Raw genomic sequence first — 13034 nt, forward strand, 5'->3', positions numbered from 1 at the left:
TAATCCAGAATGCTGTGCTACTATCTCTTCATTCTTGTCCATAGGAAAACAGCTCCACAAGCGAACACAAACAAAGTGGACGATGCCAATATAAAAAACAAGTCCGAGTGCCCATAGTTTTTAGTAAATTTAATGGTGCATTTCTCGCTATTTTCCTATTTGAATTGGAAAATAGATCTGGCAGGTGGTGTTTGCAGGTAATTTCCACATTTTTAGTAAATTAAATGGTGCATGCGCCAGAAAGCACCAGGTCTTTTCTTTCTGGTGCAGTAACCTTGCGCCAGAGAGAAAAGACCTGACTTTTGGACCTGGTACTTCCAGAAATAACTGTAATTACATGAAAAAAATGGGTACCGGGACTTGTTTGTTTTTATATTGGCACAATCCACTTTGTTGGCATTTGTTTATGTGCTAAAAGTGTTATTTTGGGAGCTGTTTTGTCACACTATGGAGGAGAATGGAGAGACATAAATAAAATATTGTAGATTAGCAGCCCAGGAGAGCATGGAGCAACTAATGAGGATATTTCACCACCATGTGGACTGTAACACCCAGGTAGGTGTATAACCCAACACTCTACCAAAGTTGAATTTTGCTTTAAGCAGATTATCCGCAAAGTAATAATATGTCTACTTAAATAGGACATGGCGGTATTCTTTCCACCACTGCTATTCAGCTTGGCATTAGCTCTGCATCAGATTGCAGCATCCCTATGAGTGAATCCCTGGTTTAAAAGCTAATTAAGTCACTCCTGTTCCTGTGTCATTATTGTTGTTGGTAGCCCAGTAGTAAAGAACACAGAAAATTAAAACAGGGAAAAGGGAGTACAAGGAGCTTCTGCTCAACATCACTGGATAACTATTTATCTGCTCCTCTCCATTCACACTATCAGACACAAATACAGGCCCCATATATCAGCATGAATTAATACACACATATACATCCTGCACACACACACAATGACTGGAACAAACATTTTCAAATGTTATGCAATAAGCATTCTTCCTGCCACCACGGCTGCTAAAAGAGGCCTTTGATTCTGGTTTTCAACAAAGTGGTGCTCAGACTCTAGATGGCCACAAAACAGGCTGAAGGACAAGGAGGAGACAGCTGTGACGAGAAGAGCCTATTCCATTGCTCCGTTCCTATACCAACCTTTGCTTATACTTTGAGTATTTTTTTTTACCAGAGTTGTGCTCATTGAAAAGGTCATAACCCACTGTATTTCTTTATTTGTTCTTCCTTTTTTAGGTTCACATTCGCATCTGCTGTCTTTATCAAAACAAGCACTCATTTGCTTTTAGCAGTGTGTTTTCATCAAATCCATACTTTATCAACGTGTTTATCTTTAGGGTGGAACTCACAAAAATTCAGTGACGCAAATATTGTGGATAAATGGTTAAAGTTATAAAAGTGTAATTGTTTTGATAAATTCAGTCTATAAATATGTTTAAAAAAACAGGCGTGATTTAATGAAAACACATTTGATTTAATAAAAGCTATCAATTCAACTGCACTTTTATCACTCATTTTTCATCATTTATCTTTATTTTTATGATTTAATATTTGGAGTTCTACCCTTCATAAAATACATGTGTTTTGCTCAGTGCATGGTGGATTTGGCTCAAGCCCCCAGCAACCCTGAAGAGGACCAAGAGGGTAAAGAAAAATCAAAGTCAGAAATAAAACATTCCAGGTGCAGGTGAGGTGGATAGTGTTACACAAAGTGTGGCACTGCCACTAAAGAAATGCCTGTCATGGATTAAGACCCCCCTCTGTATATTCATTTCAATATTTTATGGATTTTAAAGGGTTTTCATGGGCGTTAATCAGCATATGCTTACATGCAAGACCATATCAATTACTATGCATGTAAACACCAAAACTGGAATTTTTCATAAAACAGTGAGAAAATCTGATGAAAGCAGATGACACTGCTGAGAAAAACTCAATACACTCCCGATTAAACAAGTATTTCTCAGTCTTGTCTTGTGGACCAGAAATGGTTGTATTTTTGTCTTAGCAAGTGGCAAGTGGCAAGAATAACAATGCCCTCAAGGACCAGAAACACAGGGTGACAGAATAATTTTTTACAGCAGTCTTTAACAGTTTTTGTGCTTTTGGAATGGGATCCCTAAAGGGAAAATCCACAATTAAGTTCAAGTTCATTTAGAGCCCTCAATTAAAGGGCTTTACAATCTTCTTAAAATGTTAGATATCAACAATTTGTGATGTTTAATTCCAGGAAATTCTTTACAACAAAGTGTACAATTTTTTTCCTTTTTTGGTGTATCTATTACCTGTCCCACAACTTGCTTTGGCTACTTCTGCTTTAATACAGCAAGTGATTTCCTGCATTTCCCAGTATTACTTTTAGCTCCAGAAAGAATTTTATCAAAACTGGGTGTATGGACTAATACATATAGCTACTGAGCCAAGTAGTTTGTGAACACCGTCCATGATTGTGGCTGCAGTTTGAGAGGATACAACATTATTGTAGTTGTATTTCAGAGAGAAAATCCCTTTTCACTTAAAATCACTTACAAACGTATTGTCTGCTGATGTGAGTATCACCAATACACATGTCTGAGAAACTCGGCCACTTGTCTTCTTGGCCTGCTGTCACCATTCAACCAGGTTTTGAGAGCTGAAAGATTTTAATCTCACAGAATATATAGTCCTTTCTTTTTTCAGTCTCTTCTTTATTTTCAATCCCTCTTCTTCTGTCCCTTCTTTGTCTTTCTATGCTTTCCTTTCCTTGTTTGTGAATCTTCTCACTGCTCTCCTTCAATCTTAGGCTATCTCTTGCTCTTTTCTGAGGCCTTCCTCTCTCCTATCCCTTCTCTCTTCCTCTCTATTTGCTTTTGAAATACCTCACCCAGCTTTCACAATCACATGTTTACATTAGACCTTCTCTCTCTCTCTCTCTCTCTCTCTCTCTCTCTCTTCCCCTTCTCTCCTTCTGATTCACCTCTTGTCTGCCTCTCTCTTCCTCACTCTCAAGGCTACACATTTAAGAATTATATTCTTCACTTTTAGCTCCAGTTACTAATAACAGTTGACTTGATTTCAAATGCTAAATTGAACTTCCTGATATTGAAATGGTTAGACCTAATTAATTTTCTCTTCATCTCAAACGAAGTGCTCCCATTGGCGTCCGTGGCTTCTCACCATGAACGCTGTCACCCATCAGTGCTCAGTGTGCAGCTCATTCACCTCTATTCACATCCAGCTTTCCATGTGACTTGACTGTGCACAAGCATTACAGACAGTGACAGTGAGCTGGCTGCTGGCAGGAGAAACAGCTACTCCAGCACTTAGCTTATTCACATTTACATCACAGATAACTTATGCTCTACCACTGAGTGATGCTCCTCTGCCCACAACTTTTGTAGGAATAGATGAAATGTCTTGGATGTACTTGGATTTCTGTCCATCCTAGGGTTGGATAGTGTACATACTTTTATAGCACTGACTGAATTGCTTCAATACTATCGAGTATCAAAAAATGCCATGGTACCGAAATCTGAGCCATCTCAAGTGAGCCTATAAACATGCAGCATGCTACCAAAATCTAACAATGCTGGCGATTGGCTGTGTAACATTACACACCGTAGAGGCATGCAAGAAAAACACTACATGACACCCAGAGATGTTATAACATTTATTTTAAAATTGATATCGAAAAAATGATTGCTCAGGATCTGGTATTGTAGTCAAGGTACTGTTACTGGTGCTGGTATCAAAAATGTCTGAACAACACCCAGCCCCAGTCCCTCCCCCTTTTTATTTGGCAACACAGCAGCATATAATTGACAACCCAGAAAAGATGGTTCCTAAACTAAATTCAACATCAGTAATATGAACTGCTGTGGAGCTGTGGTGTGAACTAGAGGTAGCCTCACATATTTTTGTAGGTGGAATGTCTCCCTGTAGGAACTATCTCTGGAAAATATGGTTAAAAATTAACAAAAAAAATTGACAATTTCAAAAACTCTGCAGAAGTCGAAAGATAATGATAATGGTTTGTATGGACAGAGGAGGAGAGAGGAGCTTAAGTTCCTCCTAAAAGTCACAAATGTATATAAGTTGTTGAAAATAACTGCATGATCAAAGTAACGCCAGCATTATTATCAGCAGCATTATCAAATTATTTCATTTTCATCATGCACATGCCAAAAAGGAACTTTTTTTTAAAAAAAAAAATCCTCTCTAGAGAGTGTCTTCCAAAGTTGCGTTTTCAATTACCAAGCCGCTGTTTTCGTGTGGACAAGCTGACAGAAAATCTGCATGTGGATGTAGCCTCAGTTAGACTCATTTAATCAGTGACAAAATGAGTGTGCAAAGGACATGGCAGCAACAGTATTCTGTCTTCTCTGCACTACACACTGAAATATATATAACAGAAATATAATATAGCGTGTCTCCCTATCAATCAGGCTTCTACAGGCACAGTGAAATCAAAACAAGCCTGAGGAAAAGTACAGTCCATAGTATTAAGGGAGTGTCTACACAGACCACAGTAAAATTGATTTAGAGACTTGCTACCTGCTGCTGCTGTAATATTGTAAGGCAACACTGCTTATTTAGAGGGTTGCAAAGCTGATGCTGATTTGAGATGCAAAAATGTCCAGGAAGCTCATTTTCTTTTAAATAATGAAGTGTAGTTCATTATTATAGTCAATACTAGGCTACAATTATGTAGAGCAACATTGTCTAAATGGAAAAGATTGGCATTACATCTTTATATTTCACATATCTATAGGACATGCCCCACACCTCTCTCTCTCTTACACAAACATACGCACACACTGCTCTCTCTCCCTTTCTCTAGTACAAACATACACACACACAAACATATTCTGGGCTCTCTGGGTCTGTGTCTACCTTTTCACTTCATGTTTGCTCTCTCCAACACACACACACACACACACACACACACACACACACACACACACACACACACACACACACACACACACATACATTCCCTCTGTCTTCCACACAGCCTCTCGCTCCTCTGTGTTCTCTCTTTCCTCATTCTGTTTCGTCTCCTCTCTATTCTTTCTCCTTCTTTCATTCTTTTCCTGCATGCGCCTTTTCCTTCCCTCTCTCTATTTTCTCGCTCTCTCTTTTCCCCAGCAGAGTAATATGATCTCCTCTATCAGGCCGACAGAGCCGTGAATCAAAAGACACACGGAGAGAAATATAGTACAAACCTTAGCAGCCCCACCCCCTCTACACCTCCTCTCTCTCTCTCTCTCTCTCTCTCATCTACAACATCCCTACCCCCCAACAACTCTCTCTCTCCTTCTCTCCTCTTGCTCCAATCCCTACCCCCAACCTACTAGCTCTCTCTCTCTCTCCCTTCTGCATCCCCAGCCTCAATCTACCACCTTTCTTTCTGACACACTCACTGAAACACAGTGTAGAGATACTGATATGATAGCTACAGTGTAAAAAGCATGAATCATATGTAATAGACTCATAGTAAAATTAGCAGGCAGGCAAATGCTTAGCAAAAGCCAGTCAGCTCGGTCGGTGTGTTTATCAAATGATAGGGAAGTTAAAAAAAAAAAAAAACAGTCTGAAAACACTGTGATATTCTGTTCATTCCCAAAAGGACATTCACGATATCAGAGGTCAGGGTCAAGTGTTAGGGATTCACAGGCATTAAGCAAAGCACCGAATGTCTAACACTTAAACGTGGATGGGTGCCGGCAGCACAGGGGGCTGAACCCCGATTTTCGATTTAGAAGAAGATACAGAGAGCACATGGAAGGACTAAAACCAGCTAAAACCAGAATGTGTGACAGCAATCGGTACATTTAACAAGATAGGGTCAGTCAATCAGTCATAAAGTGCAGAAGAAAACAGGCAAGTTATGTTAACATTACTGAGACTAGTTTAGCTCTGCCAGAGAATTAAGGCTGGGATTAAAAACCAGATAGTGGTCAGAGTACTCATTTTGGGTCCTTGACTGTTAAAGCTGAAAAATCCACTATATGATATGGATATGAACTCTGTATAGTCAGCAAGCTTACTATATGTTACATAAAGGGAGAGAGAGAGAGGGTGAGAGAGAGAGAGAGTTAATCATTTGTACCTAACTTATAGCTACTCTCATCCCTTGGAGCATGATTCATCATAACACCAAACTCCACATCAAAGTGAACAGATAGATAGATAGAGATAGAGAGAGATAAAGAGCGTTAGACAGGCTGCTCTTGTAGCATCACCTCACCTCTGACCCCCCTCTACAGCGGGCAAAAATCTCTCAAAATTTCTCTACAGAGGCCAATTATTGCATGTGTATTGCATTATCAGAGAAAGCTGGGCCACTGGTGTAAAATATCAAAAAGAGGCAAACAAAAACATATTTTTCATCCCATTATACCATGAAATCTGAAGCTTATACCCTCTGTCTTACCCTCTCTAGTCATGTATTTTTCTTACTCTTACTACAGTTCACCGCACTTATCCTTTGCAGACTAATACAGCAATTAATTTACCACTCAGCTCACAGGGCTGACGTTAGATTACTGACATCCAGCTCTGAGTAAAATTACTTTCTGTCCGTCACCTAATGAGTGGATATGATAGATGGACAGGCAAGAAGGGAACAGTCTCTAGTTAACACGAGCTGTAATCATTAGCTGGAGCCTAATTAAGCAATTAATTACCACTCAATTCACAATGCTGGAAAGACGGGGGATAAACTGATAAAAAAACTGATAAAACAAAGAAAATAGAATCATTAAGTTAATCTCTGAGTAAAATAAAAGCGTTTTTCTTCCTCTTACCTTGTTGGTGCCGAAGGCCGAGTCAGGGTAGGAGAGCTGCCCCAGTCTGGTGGGGTCTGACGCGGCCAGCGGCTGAGGAGGAGGCGGGTAAACTCTCACATCCATGGCTCAAATACATCCACTTCTCCTCCCGTTCTCCTTTTCTCTTCTCTTTCTTCTTTTACTCTTTCAGCTTCGACTTTCACAGCCAGGACGGGTCGTTTCGCGGCGGGAAGGAGCCAGCAAGGTACCTTTACTATTGTTTTTGCAAAGTTGAATATTTTTCGAGACAACACAGAAAAGATACACAGCCGCTGTCCGACAGAAAGAAAGACTGGGGCTGAACGGAGATAATTTGACACTGAAGAACACTGCTTTGGGTCAGTAATTATGTTTAAGTCGGCAAAATAAGCAGAAAAGAGGCAGAAAGTGTCGCTGAAGTTTTGCTGGATGCTCTCTCCCCACAGCAAGCCCTGGGTCTGCGCGCCGGTAACGGCTGCTTTGAGGACAAAACTTCGCGATAAATGCGCTTTTACTAGACTAAAAAAAGAGTCACCGAGATACTTTAAAAGGCTGGAATCGTCTAAACGACGTTTTATCCGTATCCAGAGGCTGCACACTGTTTTTCGGACAGAGGAGGTTGGACCCGGTCTGTCCAGCGGTTGTCACCCGGTCGGCTGCCCTGTTTGTGCCGCCGCTGCTCGTTGCTGTGCTGCCTCGCGGAGTCATACAAAGAGCCTCGTGAAGCTCGCCATTGTTAGACACGGCGAAACGGAAACCAGGTCAACTCCGCTTTCAAACTAAAACGACAAAATTTGTCGGTGGGCGAAAAAAAATAAAGAAAATATGCATCGGGAGAACAAGCAAAAGGGAAAAGAAAAGAAAAAGAAAAAATACAACGATAAAGATGCGACGCTTTAATTATTAAATTAAATGTGGCGGAAAATAGAGCTTTGTTTCCAATAATGAAAGCATTTCACTATGTTAGTCAAATAGGTTGTTTATTTTGAAAGTCCGACTAGCTAGTTTTATACTATTTTTTTCTTTCTTTTACTTGCCAACGATTTAACACATGATGAACATAGACAACAGGAACACACTAAACGGAGAGATATGCATTGATTTTACATTAAGGAAACCCCGTGGGGTCCATTTTAGTCTTGAAGTATTCTATTTTGGGGGGTTGAATTTACCAGACCATTTGTATTTATGTATAAATGTGTCATAGCCTATAAAATGAAAAAGTTCAAGGAAATTATTTATCAGCATTAATATCATTTTTCTATAGTGAAATATTACGTTAAATAAAACAGACTGTCACCCGTGAGGCCACCCGAGCAGCTGGCCGGGAGGACGCGCTCCACCTAGAGGAGGAGTCACTGTAAACCCAGCTCATGCCATGGCAGCTGTTCACTGAGTTTTATGACTGAACCTGTGTTTCCTTTTAGTTTTTATGTTATACATGTATGTGCTTGTTTGTCTTTTTGGTCTCTTAAAACAGTTAACTGCGTTTTGGCCAGCGTTGGGAGTAATTACTATCATTCAGATTATTGTGATTAGCTGAGTAACATAAAAGTAAAGTAATTAGTAATTTAATTACCTCTTAGAGAGAGAAAATAATAAAGTAATGGGATTACAAATTGTAGAAAGTAATGAATAACTTTATTTGCTTACTTCTTTTTGAGTAACTTACCCAACACTGATTTTGGGTTTATGCATTTATACATTTTAGGTGGTATTAAGGAGGGTGGTGGGTTGATTGGTATGCATTTTACACTACGTCATTCAATAAAGCACACTCTAAAAACTAGGCTATTAGTATATTCTTATTGCCTATGTCCAGTGAACGTGTGAACAGGAACAACTCTTTTCCAGAGCGTCAAAACACAACTTAAACTCAAACTAGCCATGACTTCAGTTATAACAAACCGCCATGTACTGTACCACGAATGAAACAACCTACAATCTACTTTTCTGGAGTTGAAATGAAATCTAGGCCACACTGTAGGTGTTTCTTGGACACAGTAAGTGACCCAGTGTGACACCAACTCACCTGTGGATCATCTCCTCTTTAGTCCCAAATTATCTTGCACTTCTGTCTGTGTTTCCTGTCTGCCACTGCCTGTTATGATCTCCACCTCTAATCCAATTTAACTTCTTACCTCTCAGTTCTGTACCTCTGCCTTATTGGACTGCCTCTGCGTTTTGAACCTTGGATTATTCTACCTCAAGTAAAGTTACAGCTGTTACTCTACTCCTGTTGTGTTTGTGTGTGTGTGTGTGTGTGTAGGGGGCATTCTGCATTTGAGTCTAACCAGACCTGCGACATCTAAGCATCACTGTTTTCACAATGAAAACAGCAGTCTGCTCAGTTTCATCTCAATATGTCTGAGATGTTAGCGTAAACACGGTTTGAAGCAACATAAATGCATTAATACATCCTGCTTTTCTTAATTTTAGTGACATCTTTGGTGATCGGCAGGCATCACTTTGGTGTTCTGCAGTCACTGAAGACACTGGCCCGACATACAGTAATGATAAAGACAGTGAGTATAGACAGTGAGTGCTGTGGCATTATATATCTCTTACTATACCTGTTTATTCCCAACAAACTGCTTGTTGTCTCTGTCAGTGTAAAACGTATCACTTCCTTCACAGCAGAGGGGTTTTACCGTGAAAGAGACTCGTCGCAGGTGCTTAGAGCAGCAAATAGAAAGCTTTCATGAAGGTGGGGTGAGTCAGTAGCAAAATGAGCATTTATTTATGTACTAAAGTTGTGGATTGGCAACTTTAAAGTGCCACTCCAGTTTCCCAAGATCCCCCTCAGAGACAGGTTAGGGCAGTCATGGGCAAACTGAAGCTCCACCAGACAATTTAATCCAGCCTGTAGATATAAATAATAATTCATAACAGAATACAACACTGCAGAATACACATTTCAAGGAAAACAAAATGTTGATTTTTGAACAGTGCCATCCATACAAGATGGAAAAGTATTGTGATTTAAGCAGAGATGGTCATAAGATTTAACCAGAGATGGTGTGTTTTGAAGCAAAATATACTTGGCTGTGAAACTCTGGCTGTGAGAGATCGATATGATAACAACAGCTGATTGCTGAGCACAGACTAACATAATACATTTTCAACTTGGAATGCAGCCCCTCACCTGTTCTTCAAAGCTGTGTGCTGGCTTTGATCCGAAAAGTTTTCCCATCCCTGGTTTAGGGATTTTGTTGAAGTGGTGCGGGCAAAGAGTAACAGAAACAAAATGACAGTGAATAGATTCACAGTTTATAAATCCCTAGTCTTTGGATCATACACTAGCCTTTTTATTTTGATAGGTGGGATTGAGCTTTTTTCATTAAAAAAAAAAAAAAAAAAACATACAAAGATGCACAATGTACCATGCATCCTTAATTTTTAGAGGTACGGATACTGCTAGAGATATTTGGCATGTCTCTCCTTCACTGACTCACTCATGTGTTTTTACGGTCCCGCCCACTCATACATAATCTAATAAATAAAGCTGCACGGACATAATTCAATCTAACAAAAAGAATAGTTGCCTAATTCAAAAGTCATAGTCACCGAATTGAATTCAAAAGAGGAAGAGAGACAGTGAATGGGGCTAACAGGGTAGAGATAAAGGGGATGAAAAAGTGTGTGTGTGTGTGTGTGTGTGTGTGTGTGTGTGCGTGCGTGCGTGCGTGCATGCGTGCGTGTGTGTGTGTGTGTGTGTGTGTGTGTGTGTGTGAGAGAGAGAGAGAGAGAAAGAGAGAGAGAATTAATTCCAGTACAAACCCATCCAGAGTGCTGAATGTTGCTCTCTGTCAGTCTGGAGTCTGGATGACATTTAATGACACAACAAAACATTTCCATTATCAGCAGCAACCAAATACACTCTTGTGCATGCCTACACACACACACACACATACTGTACAGGCACACACAAATAGATATTACACACACACAAAGATATGCATGTGAATCTAGATTTACACACACACACAACCAGATGGACATAGTCATACAAAAGTACAGGCAATATAAACTCACATGAGCTTACACGTGTGCTTACATGCAGATGTCCATACACACGATGACGCACCCACCCAACACACTCTCTCTCACACACACACACACACACACACAAACACACACAATGTACACATGGATACACAAACAAATTATACAATGCATTCTCTTTCTCATACATTCCCTCACTCTCGCTCTGTGTTTCTCTCCTGCTCTCTCTGCGCACACACACACACACACACACACACACACACACACACACACACACACCATCTAATGCATATACAGTCAGTATCCATACATACAGTGTGTGATTCACCCATCCCCCACATACACACATACATACATCCACCCCTCCCCTCCCATCCCCCACTGAAAAAGGCATAATTCACTCCCACGTTCTCCTCCCCCACACACACACTTCCTCTCTACAAAACTCTAACACACACACACACACACACACACACACGCACTAATCTATGTGCACATACACACTAAACCAATCAATCACAATCACAATCATATTCACATGCATGTCTATATGCAGAGGCACGGATGCATGTATAGACACACACACAAAACTGTACACTGAGTCTACTCTGTATTATATATGCTAATGTTGACATGCATAACACATTCACATGCAAACACACACACACACACACACACACATGCAAACACACTCCCTCTGTCTCTCTCTCTCTCTCTGTGCACCTTCCACAGTTCTCAGATTTCCATGCCTCGGCTTTCCAACATTTCTGGGATGAAATTCTGATGCACTGTAATGTTTGAAGGATGTGTGTCTCCTCATGTCGGGGATTACATTATAGATTCATAGCTAGCATTCCACTCTTGGGCAAAAAACAGCCAGCTCTTTAGGGATATGGCTGTACGGAATTGGATAAGCATGAAAAAAAAAGAGAGGGAGAGAGTAAAAAAAAAAAAAAAATCAGCAACAAGGAATCCATTGAGAAATGAACGGGTGTTAGAGGTGCATTAAGTCTGAACTGCTGGGAGGAAAAACCTGGCATATCAAAAAAAAAAAAAAAAGAAAAAGAAACAGGAATACTAGGAGATTTCTTTATTTACTATGCATGACAAGTGGCACCATTTATATTAAACAAGAGAAGAACTGTATGACAAACATAATCTTTATATCCAAATAGTGAAGCATTTGCACCCTCAACTTTGAGTAGTAGTGGTGTGTTAAGAAATCCTGAAGCGGAAAAATCATTAGACTGGATTATTTAAAGCTTGGAAATTATTATGAAGCTCTTTGGCTCTTCAGCAGCTCAATATTTCTGTGTAGTTATTGGAATATTTTTAAATGTGTAGCTTGTATTATTGTCTTACCCAAATTTTGGATTTCTGTATTTTTATTTTCATAGGAGTGTCTATGGGCTTGTGCTGTTTTAGGGTGGAGAAAATGTTCCTGAATCACCTGATCCATTTTCAGAGCTGTTTGGTGCAACAGGCAGCCAGTGTTAGATACAGAGCCATTATTGTCATCATTATTGTCATTATTGTCATCTTTTTGAGATGTCATCATCTCAAAAACTGAGCAGCCAGTGCAATGGGTCACAGTTGTTTATTTGTCTGCAAAAATGTTACAGGGATTTGGAGCTTATAATTTTGGACCTTGTGTGGTTAACAACTGACACGCAAGAAGTGTTTTACTGCTTTAAATAAAGTTGTTTTTTTTGTTTTGTTTTTAGCCCATCATCACTATAAAAAAGCAGTTCTCCTTTGCTAAAGCAATGAAAATCCTGGCTGGTTCATTCAAACTCAGTGTAAGCAAGGAGGAGTGTTATCATTTGATTTATAAAGGTTCAAGTTTGTACAGCTTGTTCATCTTTAAGACGCCGTGGAAGCTACACAGAAAATACACAGAAAAAAATGTATAATATAAGCCATAAACTAAAGCCAATCGGGATTCGGGGACCTCCAAAGGATCTTGTAGGGATTCCAGAAGGCTGTTATATATTTCAAAATCAAATAACCAACAACAAATATCTTCCCTTGGAGGTATTTTGTCCCGCGGACTGTAGATGTGAATAATGTTAGCATCTGCTCAGACATTGTAGTTGGTCATGGTGCACATCAGGGCTTTTGCATTGTTGTTTTCCTGGGGTCCTATGTTTGGTAACCATGGTAATTAGGCCATTACAGATTAACAGTTCCTTAGTCACTGGTCCTGTCCTAAGTTAAGACAGGAAG

The 13034-nt window shown here is 39.8% G+C and overlaps 1 protein-coding gene across 3 annotated transcripts in view; it reads right to left on the reverse strand.

The window, feature by feature from the left end:
- Window positions 1–7537, reverse strand: part of tox (thymocyte selection-associated high mobility group box) — a 50927-nt gene extending 43390 nt beyond the window's left edge. Inside the window, exon 1 of one of the 3 annotated variants that reach the window (XM_030073641.1) lies at window positions 6804–7537. In XM_030073641.1, coding sequence (XP_029929501.1) covers window positions 6804–6908 — 105 coding nt within the window. In that variant the 5' untranslated portion in view covers window positions 6909–7537. The remainder of the gene's footprint in view (window positions 1–6803) is intronic. The other 2 variants (XM_030073642.1, XM_030073640.1) reach the window with 2 other exon arrangements.
- Window positions 7538–13034: the final 5497 nt, after the last annotated feature.

Source organism: Myripristis murdjan, chromosome 17 (genome assembly GCF_902150065.1).
Source record: "Myripristis murdjan chromosome 17, fMyrMur1.1, whole genome shotgun sequence".
Lineage (NCBI taxonomy): Eukaryota > Metazoa > Chordata > Actinopteri > Holocentriformes > Holocentridae > Myripristis > Myripristis murdjan.